Source organism: Leptidea sinapis, chromosome 44 (assembly GCF_905404315.1).
Source record: "Leptidea sinapis chromosome 44, ilLepSina1.1, whole genome shotgun sequence".
NCBI classification, from domain to species: Eukaryota; Metazoa; Arthropoda; class Insecta; order Lepidoptera; family Pieridae; genus Leptidea; species Leptidea sinapis.
In genome coordinates, this window is record NC_066308.1 from 4,526,201 (window position 1) to 4,553,401 (window position 27,201).

The following is a 27,201-nucleotide window of genomic DNA, read 5'->3' on the forward strand; positions in this document are numbered from 1 at the left end:
TAATATTTTAAATTATAAAGTTTCTTCTTAAGCATAAAAAGCATTTATTTTCTCAAAATTGATTCCTTAAGAATTCTTTTTCATGTCATTTCTTATATACTAGATACTACTATCGCTTCGGAAACAAATGGCGCTCTGAGAGAGAAGAAGCTGAGCAAGAAACTCTCCCAGCATTCTTTTTTTGCGCTCTTTTTTACTGAAATATACAATATTGTACTGTCATTCCTATTGCTATAAAATAATCATAATCTAGTCCCAGGCTATCCGATCACTTAGATATTCAGCTGTGGAGTGGTAGGATCTACGACAGAGCCATTTTTTATAAAACATTTAAATTTATAGATAATGCCTGAACAGTGGCTGAGACTTTATTATAAAAGTGTATACAATTACGCTTAAACCTATTATGTAACTTATTAAGCCTACTAGAATTAGGTACAAGCAATCCCTTATTTCTAGTGTTATAATAATGAAAATCACTATTAAGAGCAAAAAGGTGACGATTTTTGTGAAAGTATATTAAATTTTCTTAAAGGATTAAAACGCGTGTGCATAATATGGTAGATTCAGTAATTTAAAAGAAATATTTATAGTGACAATTCAAAAGCGCTCAGTTTAAGCCTAATTGAATAAAGTTTATTTGACTTTGACTTTAGATCTTTCATATAAAAACTCACCTCAAAAACAACTTCACAGTTGCAAACGGCGTTCTCGATATACCTGTCTCGCTCACACGCCCCGCCTTCCAACTTCTCACACTCTCTGATACTCTCTACGTACTCGATGACAACTCGACTCAGCGTCGCCGTCGGAGGTAGAGTCTCTCGCAGGAAGTACTTGATCGCGTTCGTGACTATTCGTTTATTTTCGGCGGACTTCGTGAGCCGGAGGGTCTTGTAGAGCAATGTGAGTCGCTCCATTGAGTTCATGAGTACGTCTGGGTCCATATTTGACACGTCCGGTGTGAGTTTGGGGCTTAACAGTTTATTGTCAGCTAAAAATTTATAAGCGAAAATTAAATAAGTGAATTAATGTCTTATTTAAAATTAGTGGCATGTAAATTTCTAGAAACACGCGCCGCAGTTATTTTTAATATTTTTTGTATTTTAATAATTTGTGTTGTTTAATTGTGTAATTTATATTGCTAATAAAGTTTTTTTTCTATTCTATTGTCATTTCTCTCGGTGTATTCTTAACCTAAGGCGTTCCTCTACTGTGTCGCTTTCAAGTAACTTCCTTAGCGTTGTCAAGACTTACTTAGCGTTGCAGTAAGGTTATACCTTACGGGGAAAATCTCTTGTGATTCTTCTGGTGTTGCGATAGTGTGAGAGGTGATCACGTCTTAAGATCAGGTATATATATCTTATTCTATTAAACAAGCTATTTGTGTAAGAATAATTTCATATTTATCGGATATTACAACAAAGACTTTAATGAAATATATTACACTGGGATTTATGGGGGAGACTAGTATTACGGGGATCTCTCTCTGTCTCTCTCTTATTATATGCCATGAAGCTTCATCAGGATGTGTTCATGTTTTAGGAAGACTTTTTTATGTAGTAGGAAACCTTATAACGCTATATAAAGACATACTCTTACGTACTCAATATAAATATGACGACCTGTATAGCCGAGTGGTTAGCGATCCTATCTACTAAGCTAGAGGTCCCGCGTTCGAATCCCGGTAGGTGGAAGCATTTATAAGATGAATATGGATGTTTGTTTCCGAGTCATGGACGTTTATATATATTTATGTATGTTTATATGTATATTTATATGTATTTATGTATGTTTAAGTAAGTATATCGTATTAAATATATCGTTGTCTTGCAACCCATAACACAGGCTATACAGGATGTCCCAAAGTTATGGGACATGAAGGGAAAGTACCTTAAATATCGTAGATAACCATATCTACCCATTTTACTGAAATAATACTTTATGTTATTTTTAAAAGTTAGTATCATCAAGACGAGACAAGTAATTTTTAGAAAATCTTTGAATGCAGAATTACTAACTTTTAAAAATAACATAAAGTCTTTTTTCAGTAAAATACCCTATCTACGATATTTAAGGTTGTTTCCCTTCATGTCCCATAACTTTGGGACATCCTGTATATGCCTAATTTAGGGCAAGATACTTTTGTAAAAAGTGTGTCAATATTATTATTATTATTATAAAGCTATTATACAGTTGTAAGCTTACCTTACTAATCAATAACTACAGTTAAGTAGATAAATCACAAACCTGAAAACAAATGCACCATCAGTATCTGAATCGCGTGATTTTCTGAATATTGGCTCATATTCTCGAGTAGTTTCTCTATTATGTTCTTCTTCAGGTCTTTCGGCAGTATTTGCTGCCGGAGAATAGACTTTATGCCCTGTGAATAGACCAATTTTTATTCTAATTACTGTGTTCCGGTATGAAGGGCGCCGTAGCTAGTGAAATTCCTGGGCAATTGAGACTTAACATCTTATGTCTCAAGTTGACGAGCGCAAGTGTAGTGCCGGTCAGAAATTTTGGGATTTTCAAGTATCAGTTACCACCAGCTGAACGTCCCACTCATCTCGTCTCTTATTTTAATAAACAAAAACATTAGTACCTCTTGCACGACATCAGCGCAGTAGTCTCCAGGTCTATTCAGCAGAGCGGTGACAGCGACACTGGCCAGCTCCGAAGACGCTTCCATCTCCAGCATTGTGAACAGAACCGTCCAGAACAGACATTGTTCATACAACGATATCCTGTTGATTTTTGTGTTTGAATTTTAGCGTTGCAGACTATTTTTCCCTAGCGGTTTTAACCGTAACACTGACAGTACAATATTGCATATTTTGTTAAAAAGGAGCGCAAAAAATAATGCTGGGAGCACTGACCTGTATAAATACCACTGGTCAGGCTATTCGGTTAGTTATTAGGCGTCCAGAGAACTAATTTTGACGTATAATACAAATGGCTGCGAAGGAACGTACAATACTCTGAAGTATTTTTACATTTTGAATTTATTTCGTTCGTTTTCCGTGTTATTTATACTTCAAGAATCAACGTAATAAAGTACACATTTTTTTGTAAATAGTTTCCCACCATCTATCGATGTTTGCTAAGGTTTTCATCACTAGTTTTAGTACCGCAGACTCTCGCTTCATGGGCAACAGCTCCAAAATGACGAATATCAAACAGGCACAAATGCACTTTGACAGCCGTCAGTCCAGTGGTAGGATAGTAGAGGCCAGTGGCTGGGAGACTTTCTTCTAGTACAAGTTCTTCTCTCTCAGAGCACCATATTTTGTTTGCGAAGCGGTGATAGTATTACAAGTTACATCAAAAATAATTCTAAAGGAATCAATTTTGAGAAAATAAATGCCTTTCATGCGATAAATATCGTAACTACGCACGCGTTTACATTTACTTGCCACAAGAGGGCGCTGCAAATCAAAAATATGTAATTAAAGGAATTGCGAATGCTAAAAATGCGTTACATATTTTTCGCTCGATATTACTCGATAGATATCGAGTGATATTCTGTATATATAATATATATCTATATATATATATGCTTAGGCTTTTGTTCCAGAATATCACTCGATATATATATGTATATGTATGTATGGATATATACATATTTATTTATTTATAATCGCTTATAAAATGCTCGCAGAATACCTTTAGTTATTTATTTATGGTGCATGTGGATGATGCAGCAATTTTGACTTACTCGTGTAAGACATTGACTATTTGACGTTTGAGTGTTTGTTGCATCATTTTACATTTTACAAATTATATTGTAATAGAAATTATTTGTAAATCGATGTAAATGTAAATCTTGATATAAAAGAGTGGCAATGAGTTTCTTGCTACTTCTTCTCATTAGCTCAACCCTTTACGAAGTAGCGGTAGATTCAATAAGAAAAATATTTATTTTTTTTGACATTCATAAGTGTCATTTCCGTGACCTACTTGAATAAACTGATTATGATTTGATTTGATTATACTATACGTTCGATACGGATCGCACCAGTTCGGTGATAAGTTTGATTCACCCAACACGTGATTATTGCAATGAGCGACAATATAAAAAAGGCTTGTTTTGTATTCATATTAGCATAAGCATTAAAAAGGAGTGTGAAGAGAGAGAAATGGTCAGAGTATTGGCTTCAAGACAGAGATAACTTTACGCAATTTATTTAAACTTTTTGAATCAGATTCTTTTATACGAGAGATATAGATGGTTATATAATATAAAATGGTTACAAACACAATTCTTCGCACGTTCCTCCATCGCTAACAGGATTCGTACCGACACGTCACACGATAAATATCGACCCGAGACAAGACGCTCGATATTTATCGACGGTTCTTAATACAGATCGAAGATTTCTGGATTTTTAGAAATCCATTGATCCGTATCACGATTCGTGATACGTTATACTACACACTCGATAAATATCGTGATCCTGGGGGCCTACTCCTAAAATCGATATTCGATATATCGTGGCATTAGTCGTGTCGAATCCTACTCTTAGTTACATCGTATTCAATGTCAAAACGATGATTGAACGAACGAAACATTTTTCGATATTATCGGTCCTAACCCAACTCTTAGTTGAAAATGTCAGAGACGAATATTCGAATTTGACACATAATCAAACGTCACTTTTACGATAATCTCAACGACACCTTCTACGCCGTCGTTTCTATTATCGTTTCAAATTGTAATATTAGCCATACAATATACATACTTAATAAAAATTATTGAAATAATTATATGTGAGTATACTACCAAATAATTTAAGTCATTTTATTGATCGTTTATGCGTAGAAAGTAATGCAAATGGCCGCCTGACAAATAGGAAGTCGACGAGAAGGGTTGAGTTACCTTTTTACATTGTAGTTATTCGTAATTTTTAAATTATTTATTAAATTTTAAATGGTCATATTATATTCATTACATAATACTTCAACATGTACATTTTATATAAATGATGTAAATTGGTGGGGCAGAGTCTGGCATGATCCTTTGCGTCTGAACTATGTTTTGACTTTTGAAAAAAAGGGCGCATGTGTGTACTCCCAGAAACACAAATTCTTTAAAAAAATTATGGTGATGCGCAAATTATAATGATGAGACTGAGTAGCTTTCTTAAAAGCAGAAATTCTAGATGTAAGGTATGTCTGGAAGCATCTCACCCGGAAGAATCTTAGTATTTACCTCTTGTTCCCACTCAGTTGCTGAATGACAATTTGTCTCAAGGTCGCTGAAGAGTTTGGAGACATCTTCGTGGACAACTGTAACAGCCAGCCTCGTAGTGCAGCCTGACGAAGCGGCGCGTAGCTCGATGACAGTGACTTCAGGAGTTTCTCGTGCACTGATGATAGATCCTGGAATTTTTATCTCATCAACATTCTGGATGTGACAAAAGCAGAATTAGAGTTATACATAGTATGTATAGAGTTATCTTGAGAGATTTTATTTATTGAATTGGGCGTTATATTGCGGATATCCATAATTAAAAGAATGCCGGAAGAGTTTCTTGCGCCGCTTCTTCTCTCTCAGAGCGCCATAGTTAACGACGCGGTGGTAGTGTTAGAAATTACATCAAAAAGAATCCAATAGGAATCAATTTTAAGAAAATAAATGCCTTTTAAGCCTTTTTATGTCTTTCAATTAGACTGAGTCTCGTGCTAGAATTTGGCGAGTCAACACCCCCTGAGGATGCCTCGTGTAGAGGCGAAACACGTGTCGAATTGATTAATGAATCTTAGCGGAATTTACACTCGAGAAGGCTCTCAACATTTGGATATTTTATTTATTTATTATAACAAGTTTAATTATCCCCAAATAATACGCATTGGTGATACTTATTGTAATTTATTTAAAAAAAAACTACGTCTAAAAAATCGACTTCAAAAACTGAAAAGTATAAAGTAACTTAATAAAGATTTAATTTAATACACCTCTTATGCAAATTTGACACCTTTAATATTAATAAAATACTATTATATTATGTATGTGCTACCTATTGATAGGTTTGAAGTTAGTGCAAAGTTAAATGTAATAGCAGGTACCTACACTCGCCACGCGTGACATTGAGCGGAATAGCTTCGTCTCGAAACAAACAACCCAAGCAGGCAGGCACCGACTTTCAACTCTATGCTCATTAAAGCAATTGTAGGTAGGTATACACTGACATGTATTTTGTTTATATACGACAATAATAAATATTTATAATATGATCTCTTCTTCACTTTAAGCAATAAATTAAATCGTATCTTAAATTGCTCCATCAGTTTAGGAGTTACGATGTCACATACACAAGATAACTAACTATAGAAACTGTAATATTTAAATTTTAAGTGCGTTTATAGTTATTTATGCAACTGTTGTGTAATAAGGGGTATTAAAACACGAATGTGGATGAGTGTTTTAATACCAAAATATCAACAGTTGCATACAAGACTTTATCTACACCCAGAATATGAATCCTCTAAAAGATTCTGGAACAGTTAGCTTACTGCTAACATTAAAACACCAGTCCTAGTAATAGCCCAATATCATTCATTACTGATTATATACAAATAAACTAAGTATTAATGAAACAATTATTTATTTTAGTATAATAATTTACATTTTGTATAGTGTTCATTTTATTCAGCGTTTAAAATGAATCGCTCATTTTTTGTAAACAAAACAATAAAAATATCGAAGAAAAATGGCGGGGATTCGAATAACCTACTTTTTTTTACGGCGCGCGACGTTCTGGTAATGTGGAACGCGCATAAACGAAAATGTTCTTTTTTTGAAATTCATACAGATACCATGCATCGAGTAATAAGAATGTAGCTGAATTGAAACTCTTTGCTTTGAAGGCATCAAAAAAAAACATAGGAGTGTTTTTATGAAATTCAGTACGACATTACAACACTCGTTTGGATGATGTAATGATTATTAGAACATTGGGTGTTTTAATGTTGGCAATAAGCTAACTGTTTCAGAATCTTTAATAGAGGATTTAAAGCATTGGTGTAGATAAAATTAAAAACCCCTTCCACATAATATACCTGTAAGCCTTCGCCATCGCACGCCTGCAGCACCGGCAGACACTTGGCCAGCGCGTGTAACGCTGCGGTGGTCGCGTGGGGCCAATGCGCCGTGGTTGCGTGCGAAGCTGCCATCAGCTGGGTTCCGGCGCGAGCCCAGTGGGAGACGCTCGTGAACACGGAGCTGATGATGGAGATACCTGACAGCAGGGCTACACGGGCCGCCAGCCCTGTGGGCGCCTGTGGGTAGTTACGAAACATATATAGTCCACCTATATAACCTAGTAGTGACCCTGCCTACTGCGCTAGAGTTCCCGGGTTCGAATCCCGGTAGGCGCAAACATGAATATGGATGTTTGTTTCCGAGTCATGGATGTTTTTATGTATTTATGTATATTTAAGTAAGTCAAGTTAAATATATCGTTGTCTTAGACCCATAGTACAGGCTATGCCTAGTTCGGGGCAAGATAATTTGGGTGAAAGTTTGTTAATATTACTATATGGTAACTCCACCAACACTGACATGAAATCATCTAGAAGTTGGCATGACATATGATCACATAACCATACAAAGAGTAAGGAGTACTGATTGTTAAGGGTTCCGTAGCATCGTACAAAATATAACAAAATCTGCTTTAAGAGATATATCATACCACATCAGTAAAACAAACTTTACTGGTTTGGCAACGAATATAACTTGTTCCAGCAACGGCAAATTCAACCATCTAAGTATGGGGCTTATGAGATACATCGCGCTGAGAGACATGCGGACGAGCGGACAGATCAGTCTTAGCACGGGAGCCCTATAGTACTAATATACATCATGGCGCTACAATGGCACCATTAAATGAGCACAGGGATAAAGCTATTTAACCTTAAACATAAAAAAAATAAAAAAATAAACTACAAACCAATTTTCCATAACATTATTTCGTAAAATTTCAATTATTTACTTTAATTTTCAAATTTATTTTTGAAGTTACCGACTTCTTTAGACGCGTTATGAAAAAATGATGAGAGTGAAATTTTAAGATGCGCACGCATCACTTGTAACACAAAAGTAGCAGGGTGAAGTTGATTCCTAAAATTTTCTGACGTTTGCGACATTCGTTATTTTTTTTTTGGATTCTTCGTCCATTATTAGGATATAGCCGTATTCTTTATTTCATAATTAAATCTCAAAGCTATCGTTGCAAGATTTTACAATATTGTTCTTTCTACAAACGTAGAATAGCACGAGGAATAAATAATTTTAAGGATCTTAGCTTTGTTAGGCCAAAGAAGTATAACTTCTGGCGTGCATACATAAGTATACACACACTTTTTATATATTATATTTAACTGAGAGTAGAGTACGCCCACACACACAAACACACACACACACACACTCAAAAACACACACACATTACTAGTAATTTACAAATTTAAAGTCTTCTATTGTTATGATCTATTGATGCTCTTCTAGCTACTAGTACGGATGTGTACTATTTTAATCATTGTGATCCTTATATCTGGGGGTGAGGTCCTGGTGATCTGTAATACAGGGTCAACCTACTTCAGGCACCAGCTCCTCACAAAATACTATCTGTTATAAAATGTAACACTACTGTACTGTTTTAGCTTTAAGATCTTTGTGAGGAGAAAATAAATAGATATTATTATTATTATTATATGATTATGGTTAAGATTAAGTTTTATGATTAAGTGGTAGAGCTACTTCCTGTATTATACAAAGAAACATCTTATCGTTGATTGATAGTTCAGAATATGTCCACTAGTGTCGCACCTCGAGCATGTCCATAACGAGCTGCAGACAGCTGTTCACGTCGATCTCTCGACAGCTGCGCACGCGCCGCACTTCCCTGCGCACGCGGTAATGCGCGTCCTCCACCACCTCTGTACACAGTTGCTGAATTATTAGCTACGAACTTATAACACAATGTCCTCTGCATACATTTGTTATGAATTATAACGAGTAAAGTGAAGTGAGGAGCGGGTGTTGGAGTGGTGGCGCTAGTGTAGCGGTGTGAAGTGTGAGGCGAGTAGTGGAGGGGCCAGGAGAGGAGAGGGGATGGCGAGGATATATAAATGTCTTGTTTGGTTAAACTGTTGCTAAATTATTACGAGAGTATATATTTGAAAGTTAAAACTTAAAATTGTAAGATCTATAACATAGTGATTTATGATGAATACTGTTTTAATTTTCCCTGAATGCTTTACAAATGTAACAATGTACGAAATTATTGAGAAGATAATTTTGGCTTGGTTTGTTGATCTACAGAGGATGTAAACTATACGTGATCTACACAAATTTATAAAGCTAAGCGGAATGGATGCAAGTTTAGGATAAGGTCGACCCAGGCATTGTTTAGAATTACGCTTAATAAAGTAAATTTGTAATCAAAATTTATAAACGATGCGAGACTCCAACCCATTACCTTCCAATGGTTTCTGTCCGAGCGCTCTTACCAAATAATACAACCATTCTAGTTGTAATAAATTGTTTAAATTACACTTATTCATAAAAATTCCCAATTTTTTTTACAGTATTATTCTCAATTCAAATTGAAATATTTTTATTTAAAATAGGATTTAAAATCACTTATTGAACGTCAAAAACTACCACCCATTGAAAAGAGACTGCCTCAGACCTGAGAAGAATGGGCGCAAGAAACTCAGCGGGCTTTTTTTAATATAAAATATGGATTACAATGTAATATCGTACAATAAACATTTATAATTGAAGAGCCTGAGGGTGTTCACTTTATTCCCAGTCCGTGGTGTCATTAAGAAAATCGTTTATGCTATAATAACCTTTCCCACACAAACGTTTTTTAACAATTCTTTTAAATTTCGTAACACATTTGTTTTGTACATTTTCTGGGATCATATTGTAGAAGCATATACATCGCCCAACAAGTTTATGTTTGTTCCTCGTGTTAACATTATGAATGTCACAGTTTCTAGAAAATTCCTCAATGTGCTTATGATTCTATATATATATATATTCAAAGAAACATGCTTGACAAGCTCACCCGCAGAGTATTTGAGGTACTCGGTACTGAACTGATCGTACTGGTAGCCGGTGATTCCTTCGTTCACAAACGGGATGTGTTCCAAGTTGATATCGTCGAACATACGCCACGCGGACGTACCGACTAGTAATGTACGTAGGCGTTGCATTCTGCGAATAGTAACTTTAATTTTTACCTAGTTGAGTATAAATTACAATAACACTCTATTTTACGACTCGAGGGGCGTATATATGAATATTAAATTCATAAAATGCTCACAAAATACCTCTATTTATTAACGGTGTGTGTGGATTGTTGCATCTAATGAACTCAATAACTCAAAATTAATTTAAATTTAAATTATTGACGTTTTGACATTTGACATTTGAGTATATCTGACGTATAAGCTTTGGTACACATATAAAAATGTATATTATTATACCTGTATAATTATACATGATTGTATATCGAATATATAAAATTCTCGTGTCATGGTGTTAAACTTTGAACTCCTCCGAAACGGTTTGACCGATTCTCATGAAGTTTTGAGTGCATATTGGGTAGGTCTGAGAATCGGACATCTATTTTCATCCCCCTAAATATTAAGAGTCCACACGAAATTTTATTTTTTTGACATTTTTTTTTATATTTGTTTGATTATGAGTCAGCATTAAAAAATACATACAACATCAAATTTTCACCCATCTCCGATCAACAGTTACTTTTGTATCGCGATTTTAATATCGGCAATACAACGTTTGCTGGGTCAACTAGTTTTATATATTATATTCTCGCCTGGCTATATATTATATTCTAGGCTATATATATATTATATTCCTGCTGCCGATTTGCCATCCTTAGTCTGCATGAATGACGTTCCTCGACAGTAATGCGTTCAATGAATTTTCTAGCACGAACAACAAACTTGTAGAATGAACTTACTTGTACTCCTTCGAACTTACTTGTTACTTTACCACAGGACGCCGGCTAGATTATGCCACAGCGGCGCCTGTTTCTGTCGTGAAGCAGTAATGTGTAAACATTACTGCGTCACGAATCACGTGAAGGAGTAATGTGTAATCGTTATTGTGTTTCGGTCTGCTAGTGAAATTACTGTGTAAATGAGACTTAACATCTTACATCTCAAGGTGACAAGATGCCGGCTAGATTATGGGTACCACAACGGCGCCTATTTCTATCGTGAAGCAGTAATGTGAAAGTATTAAGCAGTAGTATGTTTCGGTCTGAAGGGCGCCGTGAAATTACTGGGCAAATGAGACTTAACATCTTATGTCTCAAGGACGAGACGATGTAGTGCCGCTCGGAATTTTAGAAGTTTTCAAGAATCCTAAGCGGCACTACATTGTAATGGGCAGGGCGTCTCAATTACCATCAGCTGAACATCCTGCTCGCCTCGTCCCTTATTTTCATAAAATAAAAAAATACCTTCAAAGATGATCCCGTATAAGCGAGGTAGCTCTTAACAATACCCAGCTATTTAATAATAGAACAATGCCATACCCATCACTAAGGGGTAAATATCTCCTCGGCACATGCAGGAGTCCTTTGCCCCTAACTCTTGGGGCAGTGCTGATCAAGAGTTGACTTATGCCTCGAATCGCCCAATGCGGCCCATTTCCCTGTAGTGCCCCTAATAGCCCCACCCATATTTCCTCGAATTGCTTTTTAGACGACCAACCAATAAGGTTTACTCTGTAAGTATTCATGTAGTATTTTATAATCATATAAAACAATTGATGAATGTACAATTTTCAAAACGATATTGGATTGTTTTTGATACAATTTCACAGTTTGTGTTACATTTAGTATTTCTGGCGGGATAAAGTCTATCATTTGGTCATCTTCTGTACTAAAACTGGACATATTTATAATTATTTACCGCGCAGAAACAAATGTAAAACAAACAAAATATAAAAATTATAGGAAATGGCGCGCATTTTCTTTTTGCTCGCGCGAAATGTAAGGTGATTGATTACTACATATATCTATACAGCTTATTTCAATATTTTTTTTATGGAATAGGTGGACAAACGAGCGTACGGGTCACCTGGTGTTAAGTGATCACCGCCGCCCACATTCTCTTGCAACACCAGAGGAATCACAAGAGCGTTGCCGGCCTTTAAGGAAGGGGTACGCGCTTTATTTGAAGGTACCCATGTCGTATCGTCCCGGAAACACCGCACATGAACGCTCATTCCATATCTTAGTAGTACGAGGAAGAAAGCTCAAAAAATGTTAATTTTAGTGATAAATTGCATAAATTTTTATAACAAATTATTGTGAATTATAAATTTTTGATATATACTATAAATTTGATAATAATAAATGTTTCTTCCTTTTAATTAGAGCCTCATTTATTTATTCCAAAAATGTAAATGGATTTTCAGCGGCACATAACGTCTTTATTGATACAAAAAAAAACTGTATAACCCGCTTTAATTAAAAATGCTCCGGTTGCTCTTATATAATTTGCAGTTAGGTACTAATTAACTTCGTAGGGATAATTCTAATAAGGCTCACATTACGAGTAATGTGTTGAATTTTTTTTTTTGCCGAAGTTCCACACCTGAACAGAAAGGGTTCCAATACGTCCATATCTTGTAAAGCCTGCAGCGGCAAGTCTATCCTCTGCATATGATCCTTTTGCTCCTTCTTGAAATTGACGTCAACGCATGACCATGCTATGGGCGGTATCAACGCTATATTACTGAACACTTCCAACCTAAAAATTTACGTATTTTTACCATATCCTTGAGTTAAATACCCCAAATGTGCTGATACAAAATACACTCCCAAATAACTTCTTGTACATGATGCCAGAACCGCACCGAAACTGTGTGCGAATCGCACCGGAACTGCGTGCGAATCGCACCGGAACTGCGTGCGAATCGCACCGGAACTGCGTGCGAACCGCACCGAACCTGCGTGCTAACAGCATGAATGTCTTATTACTGAGTCACGATTATAGTTCAAGAAAGTATTGGCGTAAGAGTACTCTCCTTATAATGTTAATATTGATATATTTATTATGTTGGAATTAGCAAAAAATAAAGTCTAAAACGTTCCATTTGAAAACGGTGCGTTTCATTTCATCATGCGGTAGACTGTATTACATAGATTGAAAAAATGAACAATATTTTATTATTGCACTAAAATATAAACACTATTTAAAAAAACATACTTGACCAAGCACAAAAAACGGTATATGTACAGTTTCTATTTACAAAAAATTCATGGTTTGGTCAATATTATTCAATAAGAAAACGAAAGTGTCTTTTAGTCTCGCAACGAAGTACGCCGAAAACAGAAACAATTCCTATGTCCATACGCAGCATTCCAAACTAAACCTTAGCGGACCCAACAATAAGGTTGACTTTTATTAAAATACTCCTATGATGTTACGATAATTATCTGTGTTTTCTAGCAATGTATGTAGGGTTGCATACGACTCACCTCCACAAAATTACTTGTTATTTTGTGGCTACTTATTTTTCGAATGCAACGTTCCTTCCTTTTAAAATTCGGGCCGGAACGACTAGTTGTACATAAGAAAAACATTGACATTTCCACATAAATTTATTAATTTTTACGGATTTTTTTTTTGAAAAATGGTTTGAGTTTTCTAACGACTTTGAGTCTCGTGCCAGATTTTGGCGAGACAACACGTCCTGGGGATGTGTCCTCGTGTAGAGGCGAAACACGTGTCGAATTGTTTAAAGACAAATATTGGCGGAATTAACACTAAAGAAAACTCAAACCATTTGTATAATTATGGATTTCCGCAAATTAACGCCTACTTCAATAAATATTTTTTTGATTTAAGAACCCTATTATTAAGATGACTTATACTCTTCGTTCAATTGTATATGGATCCCCGCACTAATCACATTTGATCGAAGCTATTATAGGTATTATAAATGCTTACCTTGACAAACTTACTATCAGACCCTCGATAGATTTCCTGTACCTCTTCGATAGCACGTTACATCTGTTTACATAGAAATTAATCTCCCAATATTCTATGAGACTAATTAACTTATCGCCAGTTATCATAATGTCAAGTTTGGGCGATTCGTCTTTCGAGTTTATGTACGATTTTGCTACAATTGGTTTTGTGTCCTGGAAATATTTTGATATTTTTTTTTTACTTTTCATGAAAATAAGGGACGAAACTAGCAGGGCGTTCTGCTGATGGTAATTGATACGCCCTGCTTATTGCCGCTTAGAATTCTTGAAAAACCCAAAAATTCTGAGCGGCGCTCGTCACCTTGCGACATAAGATGTAGTCTCATTTGCCCAGTAATTTCACTAGCTATGGCGCCCTTCAGACCGAAACACAATATGCTTACACATTAGTGCTTCACGGCAGATATAGGCGCCATTGAGGTACCCATAATCTAGCCGGCATCCTGTGCAAAAGAGCCTCCCAAATTTCCTTTTCAACTTACCTTAACTAGATACTTAACAACGGCGAATAAACAACAAACAGCCGACTGTACTCTATTTAAATTACTTTCAACATTCAATTCGCGCAATATTTCGTCTATTTTCAACGCTTTCTCAACGTTGTCTATGGTCAAGCCCATCACGTGGTCTATAGACACATTCTCTATGGGTCCGTTAGAAACTCTGAACGAAACCTCCACATTTATAGGCGATTCCACCAATTTCTTGTTTTTAATCAAAAAAGACAAGTATTGTAGAGACATAACGCTGAAATTCGCTAAATTCTTCGCCAGTTTTCCAGGCATTAAGTTCTCAATATTCTTTTCAAGTAATTCGCAATCAGTTTCATCAATAAGGGTGATGATTCTATCAAGTGATGTCAAAAATCCGGTCAAAATTGTTTGTAGAGTCAGGAATTCTTGATAGAATAATTTATCTTGAAATACTTGATGACATTTCCTTGTATATCTGTCAAGAGTAGCCGTGTTGAGATTGAAGTTATCCGATTGGCTCAGCGGCCGATTTTGTTTCGGGAACAACTTGAGAATTTCGGCCAAATATCTGTCCAAATTCGAAACACTGGCTATATACAATTTCGGCAATTCTGGAACAACAATTTCACAATCTTCCTCGCAAATTTTTAAATTTCCAAAATTTTCTTTAACATCATTGTTAATTGGAATGAAGAATTGTGATTTAGATTCTTTGCTATCGCTCTTTTTGAATACGTGTATATTAACGACATTTATTTTATGATCCGATGACGTCATTTCATCTTTGAGTCTACACATCTCTCTCTGATCTTTTATAAACTGTCGTTCGTTCTCTTTCGTTTCGTGTACGGACAGAACATTAAAGAATTCTTTTGTAAAATGTTCGCATGCCACATTGAAGCATTTGTTAATAATTTTTCTGTCGAATTCTGGACACGACATCACTGTAGTCAGTTCCTCGAGTGACAACTTTGAAAGAAGTTGAGCGAGGTCACTGTGTTTTGGTACTTTCGGTATTCTAATGTTGTGTTGGCAGCATCTACAACCAAACTAAATAATAAATTTTAATTTTATACATTTTTGAAGTAAATAAATATATAAATTGTTGTGTGATGCAGAGACAACATGTCAACAATCCATATTTTAGACCAAATTTCGTATTACATGCGATAAAGTATTGATGCCAAAACCAGTCGTCTACTAACGTCACGAGGAATTTTCGGTATCAACGGAAAATGTGCCTAATTTATCTAACCCTAAAAAGTCTTTGCAATGTCTTGTAAAAAATATCTTTATATATATAAATCCAGTGTCCTGATGTTTATTTCCAGTGAACTCCTAAACTAATGATCGGGTTATAATGTTGATTACTTGGAGTAGAGTAGTGTTGAATGGAGTGCAGTTCAGTCCAACTTGAGAGATAGGATAGTTTTTATTTCGATTTATGGGTCCCAAACCCATAAGTATTTTTATTTCCACTATTTGTTTTGTATGACCATATTTTCTATGAGAGAATTTATTGACGCACGGTTTGAGAGTTCTGCTGTGAAACAATTTCATTATAACAACAGGGAGCATATTTAAGGAAATAATTATTGATGTTATGAAATGTTATTGACAAATTCATAAATAACAGTATTTTATTTATTACTAGCTGACCCGACAGACGTTGTTCTATATATAATAAATAAAATAATGTTTTTATATGAATTTGTCAATAATATATCATAACATCAAAAATTACTTCGTAAAATATGCACCCTGCTGTCGTAATGAAATTGTTTCACAGCAGAACTGTCAAACCGTGCGTCAATAAATTCTCTCATAGAAATTTTGTATGGACACATCAAAGGAAAAATAAATTTGTTGTTTTTATTTAATTTAGCATCATTTTTCTATTTATTCACCTTTTAAACCTTCTCTGGACTTCCACAAATAATTCAAGACCAAAATGAGCCAAATCGGTCCAGCCGTTCTCGAGTTTTAGCGAGACTAACGAACAGCAATTCATTTTTATATATATAGATAACGTCTCATATAATATTAACATTCTTATATAATTTATGGCTCAATTTAGTGGAATAGCGTGTGTTTTTCGCCTATAACTGAGGCGTCACTCAGCATATGAATGTTATTGTGAATACTGTGTCTGTGTAGGTAGGTATACACTAATACCATGTTGGCGGATTTTTTTTAAACATTGTACATGTTTTTTCTTCCTACTGCGAAAAATGGATATTTAAACTATATCAGCTACAGTCGTCGTTTTCGTTGACGCCTAAGTTAAAGCTAATTAAATTTTTTCACATTTTTGTAATTTGTTTATTTCCTGAAAACCAATATTTATTTATTTCCACTACTTGATACCAATATACGCCTCCAAATATAGTACAGAATTTTTAACACACTGTATAATAATTTTAAATTTCTTTAAACCTTACCTATTTCGAAAAGAAACACTAAAATACCTATTTATTCTCATACATTTCGTTATCTACTGCTTGTATGAAATAGCTATGAGTTTTTAAATTCAATTCTCTATAATATAATTTATGACTTTATTATTATAAAAATTAAACGAACCGGACTACGATTCAAATGAACATTTTCGATTGATGAAAACAACCTAAAACACAAATACCTAGGGTATTTGTGTTTTAATATAAAAATAAAAAATTTAATATAAAATATCTTATATAAGTTGCTTTTGGACAATTTTGCATACTTGCTATCTCTCTTACCTGATTTTGAGGTAAAAGGGATTGTTATGGTCATTTGACATTCCAATTAGTACCAACATTCAGTTATGATAATACTCTTAGAATAATTTGTAACCTGTTAATATTATGTTGTTTTTGTAATTGTATTTTGTATATTTTTAGTAATTGTATATTATTCTCGTGTCACGGTGTGCGGGACCGAACTCCTCCGAAACGGCTTGACCGATTCTCATGAAATTTTGAGTGCCTATTGGGTAGGTCTGAGAATCGGACAACATCTATTTTTCATCCCCCTAAATGTGAAGGGTGCTCCACACGAAAAATTTATTTTTAATTTTTTTGACATTTTTTTTTAAATTTGTTTGTTATGAGTCGGCATTAAAAAATACATACAACTTCAAATTTTCACCCATCTACGATCAACAGTTACTTTTGCATCGCGATTTTAATATCGGCAATACAACGTTTGCTGGGTCAGCTAGTATTATATAATCACATACAAAATCTTAGTGACGTCACTTTATTATGAAGTTGGTAGTGTCGTATTATTAAGGTTGGTAGTACTGTTACGAATTACTCTCAGCTATTGGCCACTTCTTGTTGGGGCAGTCGAAAGTGTCGGTCGTGTTACTACTATTCACCCGTCGGCCCTGTTGTTTTAAATAATTTTGTGTTACTTGTATATATTTGTGATTCTAGTGAAATTATTGAATATAATATATTCTATTCAAGTGGTTCGTAAAAGTGTTTTATTATATAGTATCAGCACTGTTAAGCCACGCCCAAGCATTTTTAATCTACTTTTAATAAATGGCCTAGTTTGGTTTTGTTTAGTGTACTTATATTGGCAATGACATATGACATTTGTGATGAGTGTTTTCTCCAAGACATTTCGTGACTTTGACATAAAGATAATTGCTCTCTGTTATTAACAAAATTAGCAGCAAGCAACACGTTCAGGAAATTAGAAGTATATCATCCCCACCATCTGGATGTGTGGCAGTCCTCCACAGTGTGGTTTTCAAGGAGCTTTCTTCCACGTACTACAAAGCTGTGGAATGAGCTTCCTTGTGCGGTGTTTCCGGGACGATACGACGTGGATACCTTCAAAAAAAGCGCGTACACCTTCCTTAAAGGCCGGCAACGCTCTTGTGATTCCTCTGGTGTTGCAAGAGAATGTGGGCGGCGGTGATCACTTAACACCAGGTAACCCGTACGCTCGTCTGTCCTCCTATTCCATATAAAAAAAAGAACTATTCTTTTTATTTTTAACTGACTTCAAAAAGGGTTAAATTCGATCGGTATTTTTTTATGTATGTATACCGATTTCTCTGAGATTTCTGATCCGATTTACGTAATTTTTTTCGATGCAGAATAGATACCATTTTTACATAAATATTTTTTATGAAAATTTTTGTTTACCTCGATGATATTATTGTTTTTTGTGTACGGCTGTTCATTCAGGTTGATTATATATTATAATTATTAACTGACACTTAAAAGTAAAAAAAAAACTACGTTTAAAAAAAACGACTTCAAAAACTGAAAAGTATCAAATTACTAAAAATTTAATTAATTTTAATAGACTATTTACCTTTAGTATTAATAAAATACTATTATTTGTATGTGCTACATATTGATAGCTTTGAAGTCGGTGCCAGTAGTGCCGGACGAGAATTACTTACAAAAGAGTATTTTTCATTTATGGTTACTCACCAGGCCTTAATGTTGAAATGTTTATATAATCACCTTGTTTTGAGTTGAGTGATCCGCCAGTGGTCGTCCACTTTGGTAGTGATGACGTGTTGGGGGGACACGAGCCTGTCTGCTGTGAGGTCTAGAGGCGATAGGTCGAAGGCGGATATCGCAAGACTGTTGACTTCCACTACCAATTTCGGGTACCTGTTTGTAAAAAAAAAAACAACATTAACATAATAATAACATTCAATAAGTATTGGTATAAATTTATTATCAGCCGCAAACGTTTTTTAAGTTTGTTAATAAACTAGTTGAACCGGCAAACATTGTTTTGCCATAGAAATTATTTTAAGAGTTAGACCGTTTCTTAGACATTGTAACATTTCTTTATTTTTCTAAAATAAAAGAATATTTCTAAAATAAACGTAGCCTAAGTTGTTCCTTATTACATCAGCTACCTGCCAATAAATTTCCCGCCAAAATAGGTCCAGCAATTTCAGAGATTAGCCGGAAAAAACAGACGGACAGACAATAATTTTAAAATGTGTTATTTTAGTTATGTACCGTATATACATATATTCATATACATGTAGTAAAAAATTGTTATATCAATATTACAAACAGACACTCCAATTTTATTTATATGTATAGATGTATAGATAAAAAATAAGACTGTTGTGTAACTGTAATAAATAATTTGTTGTAATTTTCTTTTGTGGCTTTTTTCAGTTTAATAGCATGTGTCTTTCTCCAATAACTGAGACATAACATAGCATATGAATGTTATTGTTGTTGTATTATAAGTACTATGTTTTTATGAGTGGGATTACCGGGATTCAAACCCGAGAGACCTCAATCTAAGTATTTAAGTCGAAAAAATACTAAATCTTTTTGGTGCACGGACTCGCCTGAACCGACTAACTCACCGCATGTGAACATTCTCCCTCTGCAACATCTCCAAGGCGACCTGAACATCTTCTTTCGTCAGCTGCGAGTTTATCTTATCCGCGGGAAGCTCTCGCAACATTTCGCACCTGTCCATCGCTAGATTCACAAACCTACACAATTTTTTAATATAAACTTACTTTAGAATAAAAAACTTAACAAATGACAAACGGATAGAATTATGACGTACTAAAAACAACTAGAGTCGCCTATTAAAAGGTCGTTAAAAACGTCCGAGCATATACAAATAACGTATGCATTAATATATTAAGAAAACATTAAAACATTCATTCAAATTAACACCTTATTTCGTGGCGGTAATGTTCAATGTCTATTGTATACGCTCATTAGTAACACCACGTCACGCGCTAACGGACGCGAACACAAAGCAAGATCTTTTTGTTTCAGCAATTGAAATATAATTATTTAATAAAATGATTAATAACATCCACTTAGTTACACAGTTTTGTTAATTTAAAGGGGCACTTGCTTATAATACGACACTCCATCCTTTTTAATTTGGATATGCAGTTATCTGGATATTTTTAACTGAACACTTTTTCATTGCGTGGCTTTATATACAAAGCGCGGTCGAAACACAACTGAACAAAAACTCTGCGAGACAATTGTTGAGCGAGATTGTGGGTCTAGTTGTTTATTGAACGTCGATGAGTCCCCGGCTACAGTAAGGTTGTTACTAAAGAGGTATGATTTAATTTAATGCTATGAATTTTTCACAAACCGAAACACTCCTCATCATACTCCAAAAATCCAAATGGAGTTTCGATAACTACTATCGTTTGATTTTTGATGAAAGTGAAACCTTCAAAAATTTTGGCTTCAAGATAATGAGACGAATGTAAAATTTCGGGAAGAAGATAATTGTAGCTTTTAGTGATCATAGTGATACAAATTTTGATAATTAATTTACATATTATTACATAGATTTATTGTTGTTCCACAGTTGATTCCACCGGTAGTTGATTCCACAAAGTAGCTGTGCGAGGCAAGAAATTTCTAAAAAAACGCGCGGTTGTGGAATGTCAGACGTCTACGTGATGCGGATGGTACTTTGCACGTAATATCCGGTGGTGGAATTCAGCCGCTGGAATCAGCCCGAACAGCTCCTCTGAGCACTCCCCATGATAAATGCGGTAGAACATGCAGAGGGAACCCACATCTCTACGCAATGCTAAAGAAACAAGAAGATCGGAGATGACTTGATCGTCGATGATTCGAGCCGCTCTTCGTTGTATGCGGTCAAATGGAATAAATACTGGGGAGCACCCGCCCAGAGGTGAGAACAGTACTCCATGTGAGGCCGAATTTGCGCATTATAAAGTTGCAGGCGCTGGCTTTTAGTGAAGTACTGTCTCGCCTTACTGAGTACACCAAGCTTTTTAGAGGCCAGTATAGCCTTCTCTTCCAAGTGACCACGGAACTGAACATCACTCGATATATCGAAGCCAAGTATACCAATACAGGCTGTGGCAGTTAGAGGAGTAATCTCCAATCTAGGGGATACGACAAAGGGAGACATTTTAGTGGTGAACGCACAAACTTGTGTCTTCTTGGGGTTGAATTGGACTAAATTTTGTCGGCCCCATTCCGAGACTTTGCAAAGCATAGTCTCGATTTCTGACACAAGTTTGTTCCGGTTCTCGTCGACGCTATCCTGGGACATGTTGGCACGGCCGGTATAGAAAGCATACTCTGTGCTATGTCTGTGTCTGCATAGCAATGAATACTGCAGATTTGCAGCATATTATTGATATGCAGAAGAAACAGTGTAGGGGATAACACGCAGCCTTGCAGGACACCAGCGTCTATGGGTTTTAAGTCGGAGCATGCATCGTTGATAACAACCCTGATGCTCCGATCGGCCAAAAAGCTAGCGACCATTTGCACAACTTCTCGGGAAGCCCATACGATGGCAGTTTCGCTATAAGCGCTTTATGCTTCACCCGATTGAAGGCCTTCGCTATGTCCAAACTCACCGCCAACGCCTCTCCCTCCGCTTGCGCCCATTTATGGGTGAGGTATGCAAGAAGATCACCAGCTGAGCCACGCTGACGGAAACCGTACTGGCAGTCGCTGATCAGCTGGTGCTCCTCTAGGTATCCCAAGAGCTGGCGGTTGATGATCGACTCCATTACTTTGGAGAAAATGGGGGTAATGTCAATGGGGCGGTAGTTGGACGGATCTGAGCGTACACCGGCATCGGGTGCATCGGGTGCACTAAAGCCGCCTTCCATTATTTCGGGACTACGCCTGATGAGAAGGAGAGCCGGCAAAGACGGGTAAGGACTGGCGCCAGTTCCGGAGCACATGTCCGCAGCACTATCGGGGGAATTCCAACGGACCCGCTCGATTTGTAAATGTCGAAGGTGGGAAGCGCCTTAAGCACGGCGCCACGCCGGATTTATACCTCCGGCATGTATGACTCGGACCACGGACAATGCGGTGGTGGTGCACCTTGGTCATCCAGAGTCGAGTTGGACGCGAAGAGGGAGCCCAGGAGATCAGCTTTCTCTTTCGCGTCATGGGCCAGCGAGTCATCATCCCTGTGCAGTGGCGGAATGGCCGGCTGGCAGAAGTTTGCTTGGACAGCTTTGGCGAGCGACCAGAACGCACGAGTTCCCGAGGGACGGCGTGCAAGTGTACCGCCAATTCTGCCTATGTGCTTCGACTTCGCGTCAGCAATAACTATTTTGAAGGACCTGGAGGCATGATTGAAGTGTTTTTTAAGTTCGCTGGAATTCACATTCTTAGATACCACCGCATTGATCCAAGCCTCATAACACTTCTGCTTTCGGCGAGAGGCCATTTTGCAGGAGCGGTCAAACCATGGTTGGGACCTGCCACCGATAGGCACAGAGGAGGATGGAATGTTGAGTTCCATACCTTGCAGTACTACTACAGCAACAGCGTCAGCAGCGGCATCTGGAGCACCCAGCGAAAAACAGATCTGCCTCCACGGGGAGGATGCAAAATAATTCCGCATCTCGTCCCACTCTGCTGACCTATAGTGCCACACGCGGCGACAGCCTAAGAAACGGGGCCGTGTTGAGCGCGTGATCGGCACGGTGCTCTGGATCAGGCAGTGGTCCGACGATCCCAGAGGAGGGTCAACGTAAGCTAGGTAGCCGTCCGGATGTGAGGTCAAAAGAAGGTCCAACAGTGAAGGTGTATGATCTACCACATCTGGGATTCGCGTTGGCGCAATAACCAGTTGCGTCAGAGTCGCTAAGGCGAAGTCGTGAACAGATCTCCCTGCATGATCGGTGGTGCGTGAGCCTAGCCATTCAGCGTGGTGGGCGTTAAAATCGCCAAGAAACACGATCTCTGCAGTGGGGATCTGCTCCAATACGGAATCTATAGCCATTTGGATGTGTTCGAGGAGCCGGTCAGTATCTGCGTTACCGCTATGGGACCTATACAGGCATGCGTAGATTCGCGGGTGGTCATCGTAGTCTACACGCAGCCAGATGATGGATAGGTCCTGTCCTTCAAGAAAACTTAGGCGTCGAGAACAGACATCCTCCCTGACGTAAACGCACTCGCCAGCCCGTGGGTATAAAGGAGTGTTCCAAATTATACCTTGGGTTTGACAGGTAAGATGAATCAGCCAAGGAGGATATCTGTGTCTCGGTTAAATAGAGCAGGGCCGGCTTCGCCGTCTCCAGGTGAGAGTGGACGGCATTTAAATTTGGGCGAAGCCCCCTGATTTTGCAAAAGTCCACAGCGAGTGTGGAGGAGGGTGGTTTGAGCTTAGGTACAGGCCCTAATTGTGGACGCCCAGGGACAGACTCTCCAGTACTGCATAGCCTGCTACCGTCCTGGAGTATTTTTAGTCCGTGCTGCCATTTGTATTTGGGGGGTTAGGCCTCCGGATACCCCACTCACCGGACGAAACACAGCGGCATAGTATTTCTCCGGGTATGCCGGCCCAATTCGGTTGTGAGGACCCAACATGGCACTACCACTCCTAGATGTTGTTGATACAGTGCGACTGCTGCACATAATCAAATTAAATTTGGCAAACAAAACTCATTCTACGATATCGCTATATTCGATGCGAAATTAACATTACATTTCCTACTTAGAAACATCGAAATTTTTTCGAAATTCCTTTTTAAGAATTCGTGATACTTCTCATGTGTATTTAATTAAATTTTCGTGATCGAATTCAATAATTGTATTTACTAAATGGTTGGAAGAAAGGTTTGACATGCCGAAAGCTGAACTGCCCCCTTTTAAATTTATGTGTTTGTCTCTTATTAATGTCGCTTTTTGGTTTCATCGACTTTCAAATAAAAAGGATGCTAAAGAAGAGTTCACTTCAAAACGCTCGCGAGTGGCGCTCTAAATTGGCACAAAAAATTTGTTGTCAAACATATGGAACAGCCTGTCCAGTGGTATTTATACAGGTCAGTGTTATAGACTCATAAAAGTTGAAACGGAATTGGCAATGAACATAATATAAAACTTGCGAAGCACATACTTGCAGGCGACAGACGGCTCCAACTTCCCCACGACGCGGCACACGAAGAACACCAGCGCACCCGACTGGCTCTCGTGACACAGCGACAGTATTTTGTATGCGTTCAGCGCGAACTCATCCTGTTTAATGAATTTTGCACGTACACGAATTATTTTAAAAATTACATTGTTGCCAGTAGATTACAAATGAGTGGGGATTTTTTTTTATATTATCTGTGTATGTGTGTGCAATACTGTTTATAGGTGCGTGGGATGCGTCCCCTACTTATTCTGCCGACCTTAGAAATCTACGAAATAAAATAAAGCGTCGAATTAAGGTACATATGAATTCCAAAACCGAAAACACATTGGTTTGACGACCTGTACAGCCGAGTGGTTAGCGATCCTACCTACTAAGCGAGAGGTCCCGGGTTCGAATCCCGGTAGGTGCAAGCATTTATATGATGAATACGGATGTTTGTTTCCGAGTCATGGATGTTTAAATGTATTTATGTATGTTTATATGTATTTATGTATGTTTAAGTAAGTATATTGTATTAAATATATCATTGTCTTGTAACCCATAACACAGGCTATATATGCTTAACTTGGGGCAAGATAATTTGTGTAAAAAGTGTGTCAATATTATTATTATTATTGGTACGTGGAGGGTGATGATCGAACCGGGGTCCGTGGTGAGAGTCAACAGCTCAACCTATTGCGCCACGGAGGCTTCAAAATTGATTGATTGCTGAAGATTCGAGCAGGTGTCATGCACTAACCTTAAGATAGGTCTGACATCTAGCTGCAATAGCGTGCAGCAAAAGCGCTGATGAACCGCTCATCTGCTGCACCTTGCTGATCACTTGCTGGACCACCTTCAGGCCGTACTGCGACACGAGGATATGGACACGATTCGCCAACAGCCACGTCAGGTGGATGACCTCCGTCAGCCCATTATCAACCTGTTCCAATAAGAGTAATTTAAACACAATCTTAAGGTCAAAATAAGTTATTTCGAATGAAAACCATTTGTTATTTTTAAAGTGATAACCCTCATTTCTGGGATTAATTATTATACAAATTTAATTTGTAACCAAAATTTATGAACGATGCGGGTCTTTTATCACTCTAAAAAGAAGAAATTGTTCGGAGATTTGACAAAGCGACATCTCAAGTCAACTGCCTAGTATGCAATTATTGAGGTTGAGTAGGTTATCAACTTTAAAGTAGAAATGACTCGGACTGGTGGCTCAGTTGGAAAGAGCGCTCGGACGGAACCCGAGAGGTCGCGGATTCGAGTCTCGTATCGTTTATAAATTTTGGTTAAAAATTAGATTTGTATAAAATGGGAATACAGCACGTTGATGTGTGAGATTCGTCATTTGCCGGCTGTAGTATTTAGGAACCGATTCGACTTAGAGACCTTTAAACTGAGAGCACACTCCCACATCAGGCAAATCTCTTGACCTCTGGTACTGCAGATGTCCATGGAGTTCACCATCTTGTTTTTTTATTATTTAGACAACAAGAGCGCATTGGCGGTGATGATGACTTAAGTTTGATGACTCACGCGGTTGCTCTTTACCTTATTACAAAAAAATTAAGTTGTTCAGTCTAATTTTGCATAAATAACCCCCACTATATATTCCCGATTTATGGACACTTTACAGGAAGAGTAACCAACGGAAGCCACCTACCAGGACTCCGCTGTCTATTCGTGCATTTGTCAACTTTGACAGAGTGTATGTTACTTGCTATATGAACATGTGTTGCTGCTGATACTAAAAACCAAAACGCCCAACTCCAAAAACAGCCACCAAGTAAATTAAATTTAAAGTTTCTACGATTTACATATTGTATCTTGGAACCCTTCTAATGGTAATAACTCAGAACATTAATACGTCTCGATCACTGACCTCTACTATATACCACTGGACTGGCGGCTGTCAAAGTGCTTTTGTGCCTGTTTGATATTCGCCATTTTGGCGCTGTTGGCTATGTGGCGAGAGTCTGCGGTACTAAAACCAGTGATGACAACCTCAGCTAAACAAACATCGATAGGAAAACTATTTACAAAAAAATGTGTACTTTATTACGTCGATTCCTGATGTATAAATAATACGGAAAACGACAGGAATTAATTCAAAATGCAAATATACTACAGAGAATTGTACGCTTCTCTTGCAGTCATTTGCAGTATACGTCAAAACTAGTTCTCTGGACACTCACGAGTGGCGCTGCAAATGGGCACAAAAAATGCTGTCAAACATATGGAAAAGCCTGTCAATTGGTATATATATATTTATACAGGTCAGTGGTCTAGATAGACAGCTGTGAAAACGTCGAAAAAATTGAGTTTAGAATTAACCTCTATTTCGAGCAATGCACGCATACTAACACAAGGACGTGTCATTGAAATCGCGAGTGTAAGACGTAGCTTGTCACGCACATTAAAGTTTTAAACCTGGCCTGTTCTTATCGGTTATCTAACAGCAAGAGACTATCTAGACGTATTAAATATCTAAGGCTAGTATGTTTTGCACCTGACACTTTTTTGACCCCTTTTCAACTGTAGGCAATATAATCAGGACTCACAAAGTACTCGCAGTAAGCCATAACGCAAGCGGTTTGCAGTAGATCCACTCGCAGTAGGGTTGTGTCGCTGCTGTCTCCGCTGAGCGGTAGGTTGCGAGAGAACCCTATCAGTTTCTGCCAATATTTGTGGGAGAGGAAATTCATCCTGCGAACAATTGATGTACATTCTTGTTAAAATGTGAATATCTTGATAATGTGTATTGATTTAAATTAAAGTGAAATTATTTGTAATTTTATTAA

At 37.2% G+C, this 27,201-nt stretch overlaps 1 protein-coding gene across 1 annotated transcript in view; it reads right to left on the reverse strand.

The window, feature by feature from the left end:
• LOC126977218 (huntingtin) overlaps positions 1–27,201 on the reverse strand; it is an 80,174-nt gene that overhangs the window by 7,090 nt on the left and 45,883 nt on the right. The window contains exons 27-42 of the mRNA XM_050825927.1: positions 26,962–27,106; positions 25,146–25,328; positions 24,386–24,504; positions 19,863–19,994; positions 18,988–19,140; positions 14,528–15,557; positions 14,005–14,198; positions 12,646–12,801; positions 11,580–11,771; positions 10,080–10,228; positions 8,831–8,940; positions 7,066–7,284; positions 5,216–5,385; positions 2,609–2,750; positions 2,251–2,386; positions 678–994 (exon numbers count right to left, since the gene is read on the reverse strand). Coding sequence (XP_050681884.1) covers positions 678–994; positions 2,251–2,386; positions 2,609–2,750; positions 5,216–5,385; positions 7,066–7,284; positions 8,831–8,940; positions 10,080–10,228; positions 11,580–11,771; positions 12,646–12,801; positions 14,005–14,198; positions 14,528–15,557; positions 18,988–19,140; positions 19,863–19,994; positions 24,386–24,504; positions 25,146–25,328; positions 26,962–27,106 — 3,547 coding nt within the window. The remainder of the gene's footprint in view (positions 1–677; positions 995–2,250; positions 2,387–2,608; positions 2,751–5,215; positions 5,386–7,065; positions 7,285–8,830; positions 8,941–10,079; positions 10,229–11,579; positions 11,772–12,645; positions 12,802–14,004; positions 14,199–14,527; positions 15,558–18,987; positions 19,141–19,862; positions 19,995–24,385; positions 24,505–25,145; positions 25,329–26,961; positions 27,107–27,201) is intronic.